The sequence below is a fragment of the Typopeltis vanoorti genome, chromosome 8 (assembly GCF_054136105.1).
Source record: "Typopeltis vanoorti isolate ZY-2024b chromosome 8, IOZ_Tvanoo_1.0, whole genome shotgun sequence".
Classification (NCBI taxonomy): Eukaryota; Metazoa; Arthropoda; class Arachnida; order Uropygi; family Thelyphonidae; genus Typopeltis; species Typopeltis vanoorti.
The window spans coordinates 140,417,261-140,440,382 of NC_143556.1; the positions used below are offsets into that span (position 1 = coordinate 140,417,261).

The 23,122-nt window shown below is 34.9% G+C and overlaps 1 protein-coding gene across 2 annotated transcripts in view; it reads right to left on the reverse strand.

The window, feature by feature from the left end:
• Positions 1 to 23,122, reverse strand: part of LOC150104389 (CTP synthase 1-A-like) — a 281,082-nt gene that overhangs the window by 33,786 nt on the left and 224,174 nt on the right. For both annotated transcript variants that reach the window (XM_090396340.1, XM_090396339.1), the window contains exon 11: positions 14,251 to 14,403. In XM_090396340.1, the coding sequence (XP_090252466.1) occupies positions 14,251 to 14,403 (153 nt within the window). The remainder of the gene's footprint in view (positions 1 to 14,250; positions 14,404 to 23,122) is intronic.

Here is a 23,122-nt window from a genome sequence, read left to right on the forward strand (position 1 = left end):
AAAATTTCCTTTGCATGAATTTTATAAATCTCCTTTCATATCTTAAAAGTTTCTATTATGTTCCCTCTTTTCTGCCTATCAGCTAAACTTTGTAATCCACAAACTTTTAACCTGTTCTCATAGGGAGCATTCCACAGACCTGTCACCAGCTCAGTCACTCATCTCCATCATCCCCAGATCCTTAGCCTCATCAATTTCCTGTAAACTAGTACCATTAATATGATACGCCATATGCAACATTTTCAACCTGAAGTGCACAGCCTTACATTTTGCAACATTAAATTGACAATCATTATGCTTTGCCCGCAATGCCAATTTATTTAAATCATCCAGCAAGATATTATTATTACCCTAAGATCCATGGACTCAGAGACTCATCTAGGAGGTCCTTCTGTCATACTGCACCTTAAACGCACTCTAATTCTCTGCAGACACCACACTCTCAGGCGTTACAATCATTCAGAACTCTGCATGCAAAAAACCTGCTTCTCACCCCCCCCCTGCTCACACTCTCCTTATACAGCTTCCAGGGATGACCTCTTGTTCTCCCCTGATCTCCCACCAATTTCTGTAAAACCTCTTCAACATTGATCCTATAACAACCCCTTACTAATTCCTAAGTCTCTATCAAATCACCCCTCTTCTTCCTATCCACTAGAGTCTATAGATTGCATCTTCTCCACATTTCCTCATATTTGACATTCCAGAGATCAGAAACTACCTTAGTCAATTGCCTCTGGATCCTTTCACATCTCTTCATCCTTTTGAAAACCAGTGACCAAATCTGTGCACAGTAATCTATGTGTGGTCTTATCAGAGCCTTAAACGATGGAACAAGAATCTCCTTACTTCTACAAGCTAGTGTCCTCTGCATCATTCTCAGAATTCTTCGTGTTGTCCTCACAATATTGGCAATGTGTCCTCTAACTTTTAGATTCTTATCCACCATCACTTATTTTCTCTTATTTTTTCCACCTCCAACAAAATATGCCCACCAAGCATAAATTCTACATCCCATCTTTGTTTCCCAAAATTTAAAACCTCACATTTTGCAACACTGAACTGGCATCCCCACTTACATGCCCATTCACTCAAGCTATTCAAGTCTTCTTGTAAGTCCACAACATATGCTTTACTCTTCAAAGTTCGTCTCAACTTTGCATTATCTGCAAACAATTGAATATTCCCATCCAGATCCTCACCAATATCATTAACATACAGGATAAACAGCAATGGCACTAAAACAGACCCCTGAGGCACATCACTAGTGACTTTCCTATTGCTCAATACACAAAGTGCCGATATCTATCAGATAGCCAATCTCCGATCCAATGCACTAATCGAATATCCAACCCCATCTGCTCTAGTTTGACTATCAATTTATCATGTGGTAATCTATCAAAAGACTTTGCAAATTCTAAGTATACTACTGTGTATCCCTCTCCTCTGTTCAACGAAGCTGTCAACACTGAACTTTCTCTATGAAACTGTCACCTTATTGTAATAAGGTGACAGTTTCATAGAGAGGGTTGTGAACATTTCTAAGTAGATGACTTTCAGTGAAATATTATAATATTTATAGTAAGGAAAAACAAGGGTCATGAATTCTGTAAACGTTTATTCATATTTATGTTTACATAGCATGACAATACAGTGGATGAATATAATCACTTTATATAAAATATTTAAAAAAAAAGGAAATGTGTACTTTCAGCTTGTGTACAGGATAATTACTATTATTATTAACAGACACCTCCAGAGAGTTAGGGACGTACTGAGGGAGGCCACATACTACACGAACTAGCTATCATACTTATTATTAAATTCATTCACCGCTCATACAACATCCGACGGCAATCCATTCCAATCACGCGCCACCCAATGAGAGAAAAATCTAGTCCTCATTTCATTCTTAGCGGAATTCATTCTCAGCTTCCAAGGATACCCTCTTGTCCTTTTTCCACCATCCATAAAATGAAAATTTCCATCAACTAAAATCCTGTATGACCCTTTCAGAAGTTTGTATGTCTCAAAATATCACCCCTCTTTCTCCTGTTTGCTAGTATCTGCAGTCTACAAATTCTGAATGTGTCTTCATATTCAGTATTCCACAACCTGATATAATTTTTAACATTCTCGTTTGCACTCGCTCTACTGTATCAGAATCACAATGGAAACCAGGAGACCAGACCTGTGCACAGTAGTCCAAGTGAAGTCCCTTGATGGGACTTCACTTGTAAAGAGGCAAAATGACATCTTTATCTTTACATGATAAAGTTCGTTTCAGCATTGCAATTATCTTTTGAGTTGTATTTGCAATTTTTGCTACATGGCCCCTGAACTTCAACTTGCTATCTACTAACACTCCAAGTTCCCTAGCATGATCAGTTTCTTCTAGCATAATCTCATCAATATAATATGACACTAGATAATGTCATATTATATTGGTGGGATTTTATATAATTATACATTATATATTCTAATCACACCAAAGTGCATGACTTTACATTCACTGACATTGAGCTGGCATCCATTATTCCATGCCCACAATTACAGCCTATTCAAATCATTATGCAAGTACTGCATTTAAGCAGCATTCTTTATTACCCAACCGATCTTTGCATCATCAGAGCTGGTCACCTGCCAAATCCTTCCCAATATCATTAATGTACAGATTAAATAATAGTAGACCGAGGACTAGTCCTTGTGGTACACCACTAATTACCTGAAATCTTTCCGACTCACATCCCTGTATACCATTTTTTGATATTTTTCAGTCAGTCACTCTCTCAACCAAGCTAATATTTTATAATCCAAACCCATATTCTCTAATGTATGCAACAGTCTTCCATCCTATATTCTGACAAAAGCCTTAGCAAAATCCAAAATTATCATGGTGTATCCATTCTTCTTGTCTAGTTCAATGGTAACATTACAGAATGTGAGCAAGTTGCTAAAACATAACCTTCCCTTAATAAACAAAGTAGTTGCAAAGTAGAGATTTACCAGCAACCTATTTCTGAATGCGAGTCCTAACCAATTTTTCCAAAATCTTTGCCACCAATCCTGAGATACAGATTGGTTGATAGTTGGATACATCAGTCTTTGCACTTCCCTTGTGCAATGTGATTACCATACATTCTTTCCATTCCTACTTAATCTTCCCTGTTCTGAGACTCAAATTATATAGCCTGGTCAAAGGAATAGCCAGTTCAGCTGAACATACATTTAGCACCATGCTGATACCCCATCAGCATGGGTGCTAGTGAATTCTTATGAGTTCTCACACTTCATACACTTCAGAAGAGGTAGCAGTGAACTCAATGTTGCATACACAAGATTGATAGCTTTTAGCAAAATGAGCACTCATTAGTTGAACAACCTCTTCTACATCTGTCACCCTCAACACCATCTGCATTCAGAAGAGTTATTCTTTCATATTCATTATTTCTTTTACTTGCAGCATATCGATAGAATTCTCGTGGGATGTCTGTAGCTTGAAGAGCCAGTTTCTTTTAATACTCAGACTTAGCTTTTCGTACAAGAGTTGTGACCCTTCTAGCCTGCTGCTTATAATTTTTGTAATGGTATGACAGTACTACATGAAAAAGTTACACCATTACTAACTTCCGATCAACAATTTTCCTCCAAATTAATCTGTTATCTGTCAAGATTTCTATATTATCAGATCTTATTATTCTGTCTTTTAAGGCACTTTTCACTGTATCAACTCATTTACATTTTGGTCTTTCTCTGTTATGATTTTTCTCTGTTATTTACATTTTGGTCTTTCTCTGTCTAGGATGGCAGGAAAAAAACCGACCGGTTTTTTTACTGCCATCCTAGCAAAGAATACTTGTTTTACTAATCTTTCCTCTACAATTCTGTTTAAGTGACCATACCATCTGAGATTAGCTCTATTAGCACATTCCTGAATGTTAACAATGGCAAGTTCTTTCCTAATATCCTCATTTTTAATGTGATACGGCTACTGATGCCACTAGTTTTTCTCAGACTCTCATATCAGAAATCTCCAGTTTTTATGAAGTGCTTATTTCTAACCGAGCTCTCAGATCTATAAATTAAAATTGGTTTGAACACGTCCTTGAATACAGCTAATTTAGTATTTTGACTAATTTCTTTCTTCCTTATTCTATATAAATTTATTCAGCTGACTTCCTACCATACCAGCTTTCCTAATTCTGTTGTCTATTTCCATATTTAATTTACCATCTTCACTAAAAATCGTGCCTAAATAAGCTGAAATGTTTTACACATTCTATAAGTTCATCATTCAGGATACAGCTGATATTTTCAATGTTTCTGTCTACTTTCACTGTCTTTGTCATTTTACTGCTGATTTCATACCAAATTTATTACAACTGTTATTCAATTTAGTCAGGAAATCTTGCAGACTTCTACCAGAAATATTTAGAAGTATAATCATCTGCACAAAGTAAAGAGCTGAGATTAACATCAATAATTTTGATTTCAGATTTAATACCACTTTCCTTCATAATGTGATCCATATAGATAATGAATAACAGTGGACACAATGTGCACTCTTGTTGCACACCTGATTTTACCTCAAACCATCTTCCTGTACATCCTTCCAGTCGAAATAGAGACTATGTATTGCTTGATATAATGTCTCATTTACTATAAAACTGTAGCATTTTGAAGAGCTTTCTCTTGGCACTATATCATATGCCTTTTCCAGATCAACAAAACTTAAATACAAATCCTTTTTATATTCCCAATATTTCTCAACTATATGTCTTAAAGTAAAAATCTGATCTTGACAACCTCTATTTGACCTAAATTCAGCTTGTTCTTCAACAAAGCTTCCCTTCCACAATTTTTCTTAGCCGTTTCTCAAGTATACTTGCATAAATCTTACCAGGAACACTCAGTAGGGAAATGGTGCTGTAATTCTTGCATTCGGTTTTATTTCCCTTTTTATAGATGGATACTACGAGAGCTCTGCTCCAACCATTTGGAATTAGACCCTCTGAATCAAGCAATGCAGTCACTGTAAAACTCCATATTCCAGCATTTCCAGTCAAATTTCATCTACTCTGCTGTCTTTCCGTATTTCAGGTTTTTGATAATTTTTTCTACTTCTACTTGGATACGTATTCCTGACTGCATTCCTACTGGGAGTTTTCTACTATCGTGCTGACACTGCTTGTTTCATTTAGCAGCCTTCCAAAGTAATTACCCCAGACATCTAGCATTTCTTTATCTTTAGTTTTCATGTCCGTTTATCATCTATTGACTCCTTTTACAGTACACTTTTCACCATTTTTAAGTTTTTTCAATAGCCTCCAGAATATTTTACCACCTTCAGATATTTATGTACTATGTTCTTACCAGGGGTGCTTAAGGGTCAAAGCTGTATAACTGAGAGGAGACCTCCACATAGGCCTTCAAAGGAATGCAGAGAATTGAGCAGGGCTTCTGACCTAATGTCCAATCCTCACCTTCTTGTGGTGCACCCTGTTGGGTATCTACTTGGATACTGAACGGACGAGGATGGGCTGGCAATTTGGGATTTAGCCAACCAAATTGTATTCTTATTGGTTAAACCAAAATAAAAAACGATGGTACAACATGACAAAATTTCATGCTGGCTGGTGCGTCGCCCGGTTAAACAAGGCCCCCATTGTTTTTGCCAGGGAACCAGGGCGAACAATGAAAAGTCAGCTACTGGAACAAATCTGAAAACAAACCCCAACTCAACGTCACCAGAGTTAAAGATTGGTACTATCAACATAAGAAGCCTGAATGGCAAAGAAATGGAGCTAGCTGAGGAATTCGATAAGTACCAGATCGACATAATAGGGGTGACTGAAACAAAAAAGACAAAAACTGGTGAGATCTTCCTGAGCAATAAATACAAAATGTTATATTCAGGCAATGAAAATCAAGGAGAAGAAGGAGTAGCCATAGTATACAACACAAAATAAGAGGCTAATCTTCTTGAATGGCAGTGAGTCTCAAGTAGAGTGACGTATTCTCATATCAGATATCAGAATGGGGAACTAGACAATGAGACTTATTTGTGCCTATGGTCCCACAGAAGGTTCTACTAAGGTAGAAGTGGAGGAATTTTTTGAGGCTTTAGAAAAAGCAACTGACACAATGAGAAAGGAAAAGTTAGTCCTTGTTGGGCATCTAAATAGCAGACTAGGAAATGATTGTGAGACATGCAAAAATATTTTGAGAAAAGAGCAAAGCTAATAATAATGGCAAACATCTGTTGGATTTCTGCTCAGGACATGGACAAGTTGTTACTAACACCATGTTCCAACATAAAAATGTGCACAAATTCACATGGAGAGAAAAGGCAAGGAATAAGAAAAGTCTAATTGATCATGTTATTGTTGATAGTGATGTTTTCTCCCTGGTGCAGGACACCAGAGTGTACAGAGGATTTGAAATTGGAAGTGATCACTATTTAGTCTTGAGTAGGATAAAATTGAATTTCATATTGAAAAGAATGACATGTAAGAAAGTTTTAAAGCGAATAAAAGTTGAGCAGCTCTCAGATGTAAACTGTAGACTAAAATGCACAAAGATTATTGAAGAACAAATGAAAGAGTTTGAGAACAGGAATCAAACCTTGGAAATTCAGTGGCAAGCCTTGAAGAAAGCCCTGATTGATTCAGCTAGAGAGGCATGTGGTGAAGTTGTCTGCAAGGATAGAAAAATTAAAACTCCATGGTAGACACAGGAAGTTAAAGAGGCAGTGAAGGAAAAGAAGAAAGCATATCAAAAGTTCCTGGCAAATAAGTCAGCTTGTGCTCTTAGAGAATATAGAGACAAATGCAAGAATGCTAAACAATGTGTAAAACTAGATAAACAAAAGTCATGAGAGGACTTTTGCAAGAATATAGAAAATAAATATCAAGAAGGTGGAAAAATATTCTGGAGGTTGTTGAAGAAGCTTAGGAATGGAGGAAAGAGTGCTGTAAAAGGAGTTAGAAATGATAAAGTGACATGAAGACTGGAGAAAAAGATATCCTTGAAGTATGGAGTAATTACTTTGAAAAACTGCTAAATGAAACAAGCAGTGATGATAGCACAGTGGTAAAAAACATTCACCAGGCATGCAGTCAGGAATACATATTCATACTTGAAGTAGAAAAAGTCATCAAAGGCTTGAAATGTGGAAAGGCAGCAGGAATAGATGATATTTGACCAGAAATGCTGAAGTATAGTGGTATAAACGTCTTACAGTGGCTGCACTGCATAGTTCAGAGAGCCTGGACAGAGGGATGAATTCCCGATGATTGGAGTAGAGCTCTCATAGTACCCATATATAAAAAGGGAAATAAAACTGAATGTGAGAATTACAGAGGTATTTCCCTACTGAGTGTTCCTGGCAAGATCTATGCAAGTATACTTGAGAAACGGTTGAGAAGAACTGTGGAAGAAAATCTTGGTGAAGAACAAGCTGGATTCAGGCCAAATAGAGGCTATCAGGATCAGATCTTCACTTTACGACAAATAGTCGAGAAAGCATAGGAATATAACAGAGATCTGTATTTAAGTTTTGTCAATTTGGAAAAGGCATATGACAAGGTGCCAAGAGAGAAGCTATTCAATAAGCTACAGTTATATGTCAATGGGGCATTATATCAAGCAATACTTAGTCTTTATTTGAGTTATAAGTCGACAGTTATAATTGAAGGAAGCATAGCAAGATGTTTTAATGTTAAATCTAGTGTGAGACACGGATGTACATTATCCCCTCTGTTATGCATTATCTATATGGATCACGTTATGAAGAAAAGTGGTATTAAACACGATATCAAAATTGGAGATGTTCATATCAGCTCTTTGCTTTATGCAGATGATGTTATACTTCTAAATAAATCCGCTACAAGTCTGCAAGATTCTCTGACACAATTGAATAAGTGTTGTAATAGATATGGTATGAGGGTCAGCAATAAAAAGACAAAGACAATGAAAATAAGCAGAATCATTGAAAATGTCAACTGTGTTGTGAATGGAGAACCTGTGGAACAAGTAAAACATTTCAGCTACTTAGGCACGATTTTTACTGAAGATAGTAAATTAAATATAGAAATAGACAACAAAATCAGCAAAGCTGGTATGGTGGGAAGTCAACTGAATAAATTCATATGGAATAAGAGAGAAATTAGTCAGAACACTAAATTAGCTGTATACAAGACAGTGTTCAAACCAGTTTTAACTTATGGATCTGAGAACTTGGTCAGAAGAAAAACACTTGACCGAAGACTAGATACCGCAGATATGAGAGTCCTGAGAAAGATTATAGGCATGAACAGATGGCATCAATGGCAATATCATATTAAAAATGAGGATATTAGGAAAGAACTTGATATTGTCAGCATCCAGGAATGCGTTAGCAGAGCTAATCTCAAGTAGTATTGTCAATTAAACAGAATGGGCAAAGAAAGATTTAGCGAAACAAGTGTTCTCTGCCAGGTTGGCAGCAAAACGACCCAGAGGAAGACCACAATATAGGTGGATTGATACAGTACAAAGTGCCTTAGACAATAGAAATATAAGATCTGATAATTTTGAGTCTTGACAAGTAACAGACTGATTTGGAGGAAAATTGTAGATAGGAAGTTAGTAATGATGTAATTTTTTTCATGTAGTATAGTACTATCATATCCTGTACACCCCTTGAGGTTACATGGCAGGAATTTGATGATGATAATGATGTTCTTACCAATGTCTTCCCATGCCTTTTGTTTAGCTAGTTTTACAGAGTGCTTTGATTTCTTATATTTTTCTCTGCATTCTCTAAGAGCACAAGCTGATTTACTCGCCAGGAACTTTCATTATGCTTTCTTCTTTTCCTTCACTGCTTCGTTAACTTCCTCAGTCCACTACAGAGTTCTGATTTTTTTATTCTTAGGGAAAACCTTACCACATGCCTCTCTGGCTGAATCAATCAGTGTTTTATTCAGATTTGCCACTGAATCTCCAGGTTTGGTTTTTGTTTTCAAACTGTTTCATTTTTTCTTTAATGATGTATGTGTATTTCAGTCTACAGTTCACCTCTGAAAGCTGCTCAACCTTGATTCATTTTAAAACTTTCTTACACACTCTTCTTTTCAATATGAAATGTAGAATGTTGTGTGAGAGTTGTAAAAAAGTGTAAAAATGAAAGAAGATAGATTTTTAATTTTCTACTCCAGAAAAATCTAAAATTAGTCATGGTATTCCAACTCTAGAGGCAATTTAATTTTTTAAACCTTTCCCTCTAAAATACAGTGAATTTTCACTATAAATAACCTGATGGTCCCATAGTAGTTATTACTGCATGGGAATATCCACAGAGAATGAATTCAGATGAGTTATGGGAGGACCAAACTATCCATAATATCTATCATATCCTTAAATGCATTTACTGACAAAACAATCACAATTAACTCACTCTGGTCATCCATTCACACTCAGTGAAAAATCTTAATCATGGTTGCTGCAAGTGGTCCAGGAGGCTTGGTACCTTTGGGTGCCTGGTTTGAGACATTACCTTCATGTTACCAGTGTTACATCTCTGGGGCTTTTTCTTCTTGTGTCTGAAGCATCAGCAATGTACCACAAGGGTGATGCTACTGGTGGGGGGGGGGGGGGACATGAGAAGGCTGTCTCATTACTTTATTAAAGTACTTAATAAAGTATTTTATTTTAATAAAGCACTTTTACTTTATTAAAGTACTTAATTAAGTAATGAGTAACAGGCTCCTGCCCCTCCATCAGAATCTCATAAATCCACCTAGTCTTTGCCTAAAGTCAAGAAACCCTTTCTGGTCCATGGATGAATTCTCTTCAGCTGCCTTACCATCAACACCTGACATATGGAGAGAACACTAGTCCAACAATCTTCCAACAAATGGTTTCCTGGTTCATCCCTGTGCTCCGCAGCCTGGTTTTGCCCTTCCTAGGAAGATTTGGTTCTATCAACAGGATCAGAACTAACCGGGGAAGATGTGGCTACCTACTGCATAAATGGAGACTGTCAGACTACCCTTATTGTGACTGTTCCCCAGATGATTGCTCATATTGTGAATGACTGCCCATGATACCAATTTCATGGTGGTGGCCTCTAGGGCATCCATGAGGTGATAGGTGAGGCCCAGGATTAGACATTGACCTGTAGCTGCTTTTGCCATAAGAATAAATAAATAAATAAAAAATTAGTCCTGAAGCCTTTAACTCAATTTCCAGAGATGACCCTTTGCTGGGTATAAAATCCTATAAACCCTTTATTAACTAAAACATTTCTATCATATTGCATTTTTTTAACCTATCAGACAACTTCTGCAATCCACAAACTCTTAATTTAGTGAAAATGATGATGAATGATCTCACTTCTCAGACCACTCACCTCTGGATCATCTCCTTCACTTCCATATTCCTAAGAAAGGCCAGGTGACCAGATGACCTGTGTGCAGTAATCCAGATGTGGTCGTATCAAAGTGTTACAGAGAAAAATTGTAGCTTCCTTATATCTGCATGTCAGTAACCAAGTAATCCTATCAGATACTTAGCCACTTAAACGTGTGGACAGACTTATGTGTTCGTCGAACATGTTGTTTATTATTTTAACGGTATAATAGAACACAGAAACTAAGTAAATAATTAATTTATTAACTTGATGCTGATATTTCGCTGGTATTATAACCAGCATCTTCAGAGCACAAAAACACTTTGTCACAATACGCGAGACTAAAACAACATGGTGTACATTAACAAAATTGTAGCAGCAACACAAAGACTAGAGTCCTGATTTTGGCGCCCTCTATCTGAAAAAAAAAAAAAAAAAAAAAAAAAACGCTATCATATATTGCTAGAGTCCTAGAAAAGTGCTAGTTTTTCCTTAATATGACTGTCTCCCAGATCTTCGGCAAGTTAATACAGCCATATTTGTTGAGATTTGGGGTATGTTTTAGGGCTTCTGTCGCCTCTAAGAACAATCTCTCTGATTTATATGGGTTTCTGTGTAGTACTTTTGTGTTTTTCCAGTGGATCCTGTGTGCAGGGGTATCCAGAGCATGGTCTGCTAGGCCCGACTTCCCATAATGATATTTCCGGACGTATCGTTTATGTTCGCTGATGCGGATATTCACAGTTCTTCTTGTTTGACCGTAGTAGGCTTGATTGCATGAGCAGGGTACTTGGTAGACTCCTGGATGTGATAAAGGAGGAATGCTGTCCTTGGGTGAGCGGATGAGGGTGGCTAATTTGCTACATGGTCTGAATGTAGTGCGTAGTTTATGTTTAATGAGAATTCTTGAGATCTTTTCGGATGTGCCTTTAATGTAAGGGATGGTGACTGTTTTGTTGTAGTTCTCTGTGGTGGATGGTGGGAGGGGTTTCTTAGGAGTGTTTAGTATTTTGTTTATTTTTTGTGGATTGTAGCCGTTGGCCAAGAAGGTGTGGCGTAAGTGAGTCAGTTCAGCAGTAAGAGCCTTGTCATTTGAACAGATTGCTCTTGCTCTATGGGTTAGCGTTTTTAATATGCCATATTGTTGAGAAGGATGATGGTGTGATTGTTTGTGTAAGTATCTGCCTGTATGTGTGGGTTTTCTGAAAATTGAAAATGATAAGGAACCATCTGGGAGACGTGTGATGAGTGTATCCAGGAAGGGCAGACAGTTGTTGGCTTCCGGTTCCATAGTAAAGTGGATTTACTATAGTTAAGTTAATAAATTAATTATTTACTTAGTTTCTGTGTTCTATTATACTGTTAAAATAATAAACAACTTAGCCACTTGTGAAATATACCCTCTGAACCTCAGCTCTCTATCTGTCCCCCAATTTCCTGGAGTGCAGTTCTGTCAATATAGTACAAAGCTATAATATTTTCTTCCCAACATGTATCACTTTACACATTTTCAAATTGGACAGTTTGCTATAGTGAGAGTCAACTGTATGCATAATCAAACTGTAACTAATTATTTAATAAATTAATAATCAAATAGTGAAATAATATTTGGTTTACAGATTAAGTATTGATCTGTAAACCAAATATTATTAACAATTTATTAACTCTACCAACTAGTTTCACCACACTTTAACTGTTGGAATCTTCAGGGCACTGACAAGAATAATTACAAATATAATAGCATCGAACGTGAGTGAAACATGTATCGCATGTACAAGGTTAGTTAGTTGTTGCTAAAGAACTTCCTGTAGTTTGTGTTAAAGTTCATTTCTTGTATTTTTAGAGATCTAATTAGGGTTTTTCATATCTGGGATATAAAACCTTGATTTCTGTTAAGGTTAACAGTAGAATGAGCGACTGTGGCTGCTTCTTTGAAAATTCTTGAATGGTAGTTTTCCTCTATGTAAGAGGAACAGCTTTTGTTCCACTTGATGACATGGTTAGTTGTAGAGAAATGAAACGATAGGCCAGAAATGTCCTGTCTGTTGTTTTTTTACGTAGCCAATGTGCTCCTTTTGCCTGATTTCGAGGCTTCTTGAAGTCTGTTGATGTAACTTGAGCCACATGAGAATGAAATATTATAAACACCAGCATATTTATAGAAAGGATGGCTATCTTTTGGTGATCTAAGTAGTTTACAAATAGTTTTTATTGGTTTGAATGTTACTCTTATTTTGTGTGGTTTGAGGAGGCTGGCAAGTTTGTTGAGATGCCACTTACATACAGAATTGCAATAGTTTTTATATATTGAATATATTCTTGTTCTCTTTGTGGTGGTTCAGAGAAAAGGATTTTTTTGACTAGTCTTCTTGGATAGCCGTTCAAGTACAGATTGTTAGAAATTAATGTTAACTCATCTTGAAGGGTCTCGTTGTCTGTTGTGATGCTAATAGCTCTTTTCTTTAACATGTGTACAATGCTGAGTTTATGTGAGATATGGTGAGAGGAGCTGAAATGTAGGTAACATCCTGTATTGGTCGGTTTCCTGTAAACCGATAGATTTATGCTGCTATCAATTTGTTTTTTGATTAAGATGTCTAAAAATGGTAGTTGTTTGTCTCTTTCAAGTTCCAGAGTAAATTTAATCGAATGATGGAAGGAGTTAATATTTTTGAGAAAGTCATATAGATCATCTTTGTTATTGTTCCAAACGATGAAGATATTGTTCACATATCTGTACCAAATTTTAGGTTTGGGAATAATTTGGGATAGGATTTTGTTTTCGAGGTCTTCCATAAAGATGTCGGCACATGAAGGTGAAAGTGGACTCCCCATTGCCAAGCCTATTAATTGTTGGTAGATCTTATTTTTCCAAGAAAAGTAGTTAGAATTTAGGCAGTGAGCAAACAATGGGATTATGTCTTGTGGGAACAAGGAATTGCAATTCCGTATGTAAGTGGCATCTCCAACAAACTCGCCAGCCTCCTCAAACCACACAAAATAACCATCCTTCCTATAAATATGCTGGTGTTTATAATATTCCATGCTCATGTTGCTCAAGTATATTGGACAGACTTCAAGAAGCCTCAAAATCAGGCAAAAGGAGCATATTACTACATAAAAAACAACAGACAGGACATTTCTGGCCTATCGTCTCATGTCTCTACAACTAACCATGTCATCGAGTGGAACAAAAGCTGTTCCCCTTACATAGAGGAAAACTACCATTCAAGAATTTTCAAAGAAGCAGCCACAGTCGCTCGTTCTACTGTTAACCTTAACAGAAATCAAGGTTTTATACTCCTAGAGATATGGAAAACCCTAATTAGATCTCTAAAAATACAAGAAATGAACTTTAACACAAACTACAGGAAGTTGTTCCTTAGCAACAGCTAGCTAACCATGTACACACGATACGTGTTTCACTCACGTTCGATGCTATTTTATTTGTAATTATTCTTGTCAATTTTACAGTTACTCATAATTGTGAGATCGTTTTAAGCCTATATGTCAGTGCCCTGAAGATGCCAACAGTCAAAGTGTGGCGAAACTAATAAATTGATAGAGTTAATAAATAAATGTTATTAACTCTACCAATGAATTGGTAGAGTTAATAAATTTTATCAATACTTGATCTGTACACCAAATGTTATTTCACTAATTCATATGATCAAGAAAATAAACCTTCATTATAATAATCAAATATTTATCTTTTAGTTTAAATATTTATTTCAACTTTTCAAATTTCGAATATTATGGTTTTAATGTGATCATGGTTTTTAATAATATAATTAAAAAGTAACTGACATATCATGTTAGTGCATTGCACTAACATGGTATGTCAGGATTACACTAACCCTGAAGCTCTAAAATTTCCATTCTCTCTCCATTAATATCATGCCCTACAAACTTTAGTCCAGCAGCTTCTAATTCAGATGTATATGCAGGATTTACTTCATATCTGTGACGGTGTCTTTCTTCTATGTATTCTTGATTTTCGTACAGTCGTCCTACACAGAATTCAATAAACATGCTATATAATACTAAAATATATACAAGAAAAAAAGAAATAAAATGATCACTAAGAAAAATTCCTCTCAAAATCACTTAAGAAAAACTGCAATTTATTTTGATACAACAATAGTCATTAATTTTAATGGAAATGTGTATGTACTATCCCCACAACAGCTGAACTGTAAAATTCAGATAGTTTTACAACCAACCTTGATTTTGTGGTCACAGAAATTATCAATTCACATTACATTCTTAGATGTTTAACCACACAACCGACCATATGGATAAGATACACATTCCTCATACACTTCGTGTCCATCATATATTTCAATGTAATATCAATGGTATTACAATTTTAATATGCACTTCGCATCCACGGTAACCTTGACGTCTATAGGCATCTTGGCCGGTTGGGTGGTTAATAACAAAGACAGAACCTCATTTCTTCATTTTTCTGTATACCTTTAAGATGCACCAGATATTATGATAGTGCAACACCATTACTATGGAATTAGTAGTTCCCTATCAACAATTTTCTTTCTAACTGATATATCATTCATAAGGTCCCAGGTTTCTTACCGTCATTTGCATTCGAAAGTTGTTCTGCTAATTTCTAACCTCCTGTGCTGTTTAAATGACCACACTGTTGTATATATTATTACAACAGTATATATATTAATATTCATGAATGCTTACACATTCATCATATTCATGTAAAGTGTAAAGTAATCTTAGTGTAAAGACAACTAAATTCATTTGAACATCTTTACATAATCTATGGAGAAGTTATGTCATTGGAATAATGACTGATTTTTAATAAGGAAAAATATGCCTAAAGATCATTCTGCATGATATGTCAAAATACTGTTTTGTCAGTCATGTTTTATATCATGTTATATAAAGAAAATGAAGCAACAGTACTTTCAGTTTCATTATTGACAAAAGACTAGGAAAGCCATTAATCATAACCATGCCTTACATTAACAGTCAGTGGAAAACAACATTTTAGCTCGCAACAAGAAAAATCAGCAAAGTATACTTACCTCCTTATATTGTTGAAACTTAAAAACCCTGTTGATGTTATCTACAATAATATTAAAATGCACTAAAGTAATGAAAATATTCATCTCAGCTGGTAGATACACATTCAGATACCTGGATTAGCTGTTCCTCTCAAATACTTTTTAAGAGGAACAGCTAATCAAGCATATGAAAAGGAAGAGATGTTAGAGAGGAGAGCAAGCACAACACGTACAAAATAAAAGGAAGCAAATATAAAACTCTTTAATAAAGCAAGAATCAGATATTAGTTTTGTGGGTTTTTGCTAATTTACTTGATCATTAGTAAATATGTGAACTTTTTGCTGAATGAGGAAAGGAAACCCAGTTCCATTTTGTTTATCAGACTGCTGTCAGAAAGAAGCAAAGCAACACTCAAAAAGCAGTTTTTGATGACTCTATCACTGAATAGTTAAAGTATGACCAAACAAATATTACTGTGCCAAAAATTTTATATGAATGACATAGATGAAAAGAACTGTTGTGTGGAAAATTGGATACAAAAATTATTAATAAGGTAACATGCTGAACTAAAAAAGCAGAAATTATGAACAACTGAGGAGTATACTAGATTCTGTCCATGATATCATTTGCTTAGATTTGAAGGATATCAGAAGTACATGGGAAGCATTTAAAAAATACCTCAATGATACAATAACAGAATATGCCCCTAGAGTTCAAAGAATAAACAGAGAATAGAGCAGGAGTAAAATGGATGTATCATCTTTTTAAGCAAGAGATTCATATGAAAAAGATGATGTGGAAGGAATACCACATGCAGAAGTATGATGTCAGTTATCAAAATCATAAAGAGTGGGCCAAACGAGTTACAAATGTATGGAAAGCTAGAATGAAAAGAAACTAGCTCTGCAAGCTAAAGCCAACCCAAAAGAATTTTATCATTATGCTACCAGTAAAAGAAAGAAAAAGTATGAAAGCATAACTTCACTACAGATGGTATGCACAGGACAGATGCAAAAGAGATTGTTCAAGTAACAAGCGGCCATTTTACTAAAAGCTGCCAACCTGGTATATGCATCTTTTGCTTGCTACTGGCTCTTCAATGGATGAAGAAACTCAGTTGTATGAAGAGAAGGTAGTAGAGCTGTTGCATAAACTGAATAAGAATCCAGCAATAGGGGCTGAGGAGATATAAGCCCTGATGCTAAATGAGTGATCAGATGAACTGGATGTAACTTTGAAAGCTATATAATTTGAGCTTCAGAACAGGAAAGATTCCACAGGGGTTGAAAGTAATATGATAATCCCACTGCACAGAGATGGTGCATAGACTGATGTGTTCAACTATCAACGCACCAGTATCTCTGGAGTGGTGATGATAATTTTTGAAAAGTTAGTATAAGCTTGCATACAGAAATCAGCTGACAGAGAATCTGTACTTTGCAATGAACAGCACAGTTTACAAAGGGAGGGTCATGTCTGAGCAACTTGCTCACTCACATTTTATAATATATTACTGGTGAGTTAGATATGGTGAATGGATATACCATGATAAGTTTGATAGGCTATAGCAGAGGTCGGCAAACTGCGGCTCTTTGAATGAATAATTGCAGCTCTTTTTGTTATTAAGAAATCTTTTTTTGAATAATGCAAAATGAATGTTATTTATTAAATTAGAAACTAAAAAACTTAATTTAGCATTTGCAATAAATTAAGGACATTTTACATTTAATCAAGGACATTTTACAATTGAAAATAGTGCATGCAATGCTGAAAAATTTAATATTTTCATGTTTGAACTCTTTGAAATCATATGCGATAATCCTTCTTTACATTCTATTTACATTTTACAAAAATTCTACTTCATGGTGGATATGACTTCCCATTTAAACAACTAAATACAACTACAGGGAAAGGGAAATACAGCAGTTTTGCTTTTAGAAGAAGTGATTTTCGTTTGAACAAAAATTATATTTGTTTGTGACAGACTTAGAAAAATGCACATTATTACATTTTCCTACGTTGAAGAAATATCAACAATAACAAGCTGATAATAATTCAATAAATTTAACCTTTTTCAAAGAAATTGTGGTAAATATACGATCCGCATTTAATGGGAGATTTGAGGAATTTAGAAAGAACAAGGCAACTATGTCATTTTTATTGCGGCCACTTGAAATTAGTCCTACCGAATTAAATTTTTCACCTTTTGCTGGAATTGATGAGGCTGCATTTCAACTTGAGTTAGAGGACCTGAAAACCAAGGATTTGTGGAATTCAAAATTTAGAAATCTTGAAGCTGACCTGGAGGAGTTGGAAATACAAAAATCTACCCTTGCAATACAATGCAAATGGTCTGAAATAGAAGTTCTTAAAAAGCAAGATCAGATTGTATTTGACACACAGAATTGTTTACCGGACACTTACATTCAGTTAAAAACATACTCATTTGGACTTCTATCGATTTTGGGATCGACATATTTCTGTGAGCAACTATTTTCTAATATGAATTTTATTAAAAGTAAGTTGAGAAACCAACTTAACAACGTGAGTCTTTCGTCATGTTTGAAAATGAAAATTACGGCGTATTCGCCGCATATTGAGAAACAATCCCAAGAAGTTCAACACCAAAAGTCGCACTAAGAAGATATTTTAAATTAAAAAAATTAAAGAAATAGGTATGTTATTGGATTTTACATATGTTTTTGTAAGGAGGAGAAAATCTTTGTTTTATTATTTAATTAAAAATATCATATAATTTCGTGTGACATGCCACCCCTGTGTTTTACAAGCATGATAACGTGTTACTGTAAAAAAAAAATAAAATAAAATAAATAAAAAAACTGAATAAATAATTTAGTTATAATATTTTTGAATGTAGTTTCTAAATTTAAAGCAGTGATGAGCAATTAAATAGTAAATCAAATACTCGGTTCGATCCGCATAAAGAATATTTTCTTTTTCTTTGATAAGAAAGTATTAATTTATTTTCCATTATTTAGGTATATTTTAATTTTTAACCTGCACAAATAAATCCACATGTAAAAATCAACATACATAAAATAGATTTTTAATTAAAATATATTAATTCTGCCGTACAAAATGAACACCGTGGACAGCACAAAAAATCTGAGAGGGCCACATGCAACCCGCAGACCTTTGGTTGCTCATCACTGCATGAGGCTCCCTAATTTTTTTTTAATAGATATAATTTTAAAATTGGCTCTTCAATCCAAAAAGGTTGCCGACCCCTGGGCTATAGCATGGAAGACTTGCATTAATTTTGTTTATTTGAATGACTGAATGACAAATCAAAAAAGTGGTATGTGGGGAATGTGTGTCTGCCAGATTTTAAGTGACTAGTGGAATATCACAGGGATCAGTCCTTGGCTCATTGCTATTCAATCTGTATATTAATGACACTGGGAAGAATTTGACAGGTGACATACAGCTGTTTTCTGATGATGGAAAGATAGGCAGAGTAATCAGGAATACAGCTAATGTGCAATACTTGCAGAATGATTTGAATAGGATGGAATTGTGGATGTGTGAAAATGGTAGTCAGTTATAGTCAATGATAGCAAATGTAAAGTCACACACTTTGGTGTAATGAGATATTCAATGTCATATTATACCGGTGGAATTATTCTATAAGAAACTGATCAGGCTAAGGTCTTGGAGTTTTAGCAGATAGGAAGTTGCAAATCTAGGCATATAGCAAAAATTGCAAATACAACTCAGAAGAAAATTGCAATGCTGAAATGAACTTTAAGATATACGAATAAGGAAGTCATTTTGCTTCTTCAGAAGGCCTTGATACAACCTCAGATCTGGTATGGCTTCCATGGTGATGCTGATAACAGTGAAGAGAGCATAAAGGAAAATGTTAAAGATGATATTAGGATTACAGAATACAGATTATGAAGACCAACTGAGAATTTCTGGACTACAGACACTAGCAAACTAGAAAAAGAGGAGCAATGTGATTAAGACTAATAAACTTCTGCAAGGATTATACAGTGATAGCAGTAAATGGAATTTTTCATATTATGGAGGGTGGAGAGAAAATGAGATGCCATCTATGGAAGTTGAGAACACATGAATGCAGTAAAGAAGAAGTGGGAGCTTTGGAGGTTGTGGGAATGAATTCAAGTAAAAGTATGACAGCTGGTGATATGAGTCCTTGATTCCCTGGAGGTCTCTGTTAATAATAATTATTACTAACTTTCAATCGACAATTGGTCTCTTATTTGTCAAGACTTTACTATTTACTGGAAGAGTGTTCCAGTCAATAGATGAAATCAAAGCCAGAACATTTTGTTTTGCTGCAAGACAGGAAAACTCAATTTTCTTCTGATACCAGAGACAAGAATTCAACATTCTGATAGAAGAAAGGAACTGATTTCATGAACTGTTGTAATAGGTTTCACGGTATAAAAAGAACACGATGGTTAAGAAACTAACTATTTATTAACTTAAAAGCTAATATTTCGCTGGTATTATATCCAGCATCGTCTATGAAGTGCCCTGTTCTTGCCATCAAGCCTACTATGGACAGACAGGAAGAAATGTGGACATCCGCCTCAGTGAACACAAAAAATATATCCGACACTTTCGCTATGGTAAGTCGGGTCTGGCAGACCATGCTTTGGATACCCCTGCACACAGGATCAATTGGAAAGAAACAAAAGTAATACACAGAAGCTTCTACAAGTCAGAGAGGTTGTTCCTGAAATCAACAGAAGCCTTGAAACACACTCCAAACCTTAACAAGCATGGCTGTATAAATCTACCAAAGATTTGGGAGACAGTCATCCTAAGACCAAATTAATATTTATTACTTTTATTTTTTATCATTTGGACTACTATTTCAAAACTTTTTTTTATACATAATAATAACGGAAAAACTCACGTAGAAATATTATTTAATAGTATAATTTTCGCCTGTGTGTCACAGGCATCTTCAGTACAATTAGGCACAAAAATTAAACACTAACTGACAATTCCAAAAAGCGCCACCTAAGTAGCTGGTGTAAGATAACTAAAAAGGTCAATAACTTTCCAAAAAAAAAAAAAAAAAAAAAAAAAAAATTTAATACAATAAAAAGTTAGGAAAGATTAGCTGATTTGTAAAGTACTATCTCCCATAAAGGGGATAGACGTAAGCCGTCGGATCTGTTTAAGTTAGGAGAATGAAGTAGAGTTTCACATGCTTCTTTATAAAGGCGTTCCATGAGAAACTGACTTTTGTGAAGAACTCTTGTCTTTCTCCAATGAACTCTGTGTCTAGTGAAGATGGCATGTTCTGCAAGTCCAGACTTTTCAGGTTTAAAGTATTCAATATAAGATTGGTGTTCTTCTAGCCGAATGGAGGCAGATCTTCCCGTTTGTCCGAAATAACATAATCCACAAGAGCACGGAATCTGGTAGACACCTGGATGATTAAGATGTGAAAGCTTGTCCTTTGGAGAAGCGAGAAAGGTGGAGATTTTTCTAAACGGTCGAAAGGCAACAAAAATATTCAGTGGTTTTAAAATTTTTGCTATACGTTCACTGATGCCTTGTATATAAGGGATGGTAATGCGCGTTATTTCCTCTGTGTTTGAAGAGGGAGACATATTAAATCTACTCAAAGTTCTTTTAATGAAGCAATTCTTATAGCCATTAGATAGAAAGGAAGAAGTTATATATCGTATTTCTTTCTGTAAAAGATCGTCTGTAGAACAAAAGGAGTGGGCCCGATGAACCAGTGTTTTAATAGTTCCTGCCTTTTGACTGGGATGGTGATGAGATTCCGCATGGATATAATGGCCTGTATGAGTCTTCTTTCTATAAACTGAGAAATGTAGGTTACCATCTGGTTGGCGAAGAATTAGAAGATCTAAAAAGGCTAACTGCTTATTTGATTCTACTTCTAGGGTAAACTTGATCCTAGGATGAAATGCATTTAACTTATTGAGAAATTGTTGAAGTTCATCAGAAGAGCCATTCCATACAGCAAAAATGTCATCGACATATCTGAACCAATGAGTAGGTCTGGGAGAAATATTGTCAAAGATACGTTGTTCAAAATGTTCCATAAAGAAATTGGAGATAGCAGGAGAGAGAAGATTACCCATTGCTGTTCCTTCAATTTGTTGATACAACTTATTTTTAAAAGAAAAATAACCAGAATTTATTACAAAATCAAATAAGTTTACAATGTCTGAAGGAAATTCCTGTTGTAGTAATTCAATACTTTCCGAAAGAGGCACATTTGTAAATAAAGAAACAACATCTAAACTGATCATGATATCAGAAACGTCCAAATGAAGATCTGAAATTTTATTTTTAAAATCCAAAGTATTTTTTATATAAGTATCAGTTCTTCTAGTTGAAGAGGAGAGTAAATTAGATAAAAATTTTGAGATTTTATAAGTTGGGCAACCTATACAATCTACGACTGGTCTTAACGGAATGCCTGGTTTATGAACTTTTGGAAGACCATACAATCTAGGTGGACGACAGAAGAAGGTTTTAAGTTTTTTCTTTTGATCTTCATTCCATGTAGATACATTATCTATAAGAGAATTAAGTCTCTTCAATTGACTCCGGGTAGGATCCGATGTAAGAGGCCTATAAGTTGAATAGTCGCGAAGTAAAAGAGACATTTTTCTCTCATATTCCTTCCTATCTTGAATCACTACAGCCTTCCCCTTATCAGCTTTCGTAATTATTAAATTATTGTTATTCTTCAGTGATACACTGAAGTCTGTGGAGATAGGAGACAACAGTTTTTTTTTTCTTCAATTTAAGGGAGAGAATTAAGTGAGTAAAAAAGTTAGCTTTAAGTCAGAATGAAATGACTAATTTTGGTACTGGCTATTTTTAATGTATTGGAAAGCAAAGTGGTTAATATTATAAGGAATTTTCAATGAAATTTGTTTTCTGTTTTATTGATTTTTTTTTTTTTTTTTTTTTTTTTTTTTTGTAATTCCTGAAATGAAACATAGATGTGTGTGAGAGAGAAAGAGTAACTCTTATGAAATATTTTTAAATGAATTTCAAATAATTACATTTGTTTTTATTAAACATGGTTCTTTTTGTACTATAATTCTCTTATTTTAGACAATCAGATAAGTGAATATAATATATGAGATTTATTTCAAGATTTGGGGAAACTAAAATTATTTCCAAGTCAATAAAAATATTGGAAAGAAACCAGAAATTCTAAAATAATACTCATGATACGAGCTGAACTCTTTTTATAGGTACAGAAAAACACTAAAACACAAACATACACCACACGCAAATATATTTTCATTACTTTCTTCACACAGATATTACATTTTGTCTCTTTATGAAAACTAGGTGCATAACATTGCTTACATATTAGTCTTTCTCTGAGTCTTTGATTACCATCTGTTTTTGGCAACCTTTCTTCTCCCATTCTGTTTTAATACTGGGAGGGGAGAGGAGAGGTTGGCAAAACAGATTAGTTCTTAGAAAATACTGAATTATATTTGGTCGTGGATAATTACAAAATAATAACAAAACTTACTAGTTTCACCAATAAAACTTTTATCTTCTTCTGGGTAAAAAAATATAAAAATTAATGCAATAAATATAAACTATGATATTACTAAAACAAGCTATGTAGGAACTGTTACAATGTACACTGACTGAAAAAGTGGAATGTGGGAGGTAACATGAGTT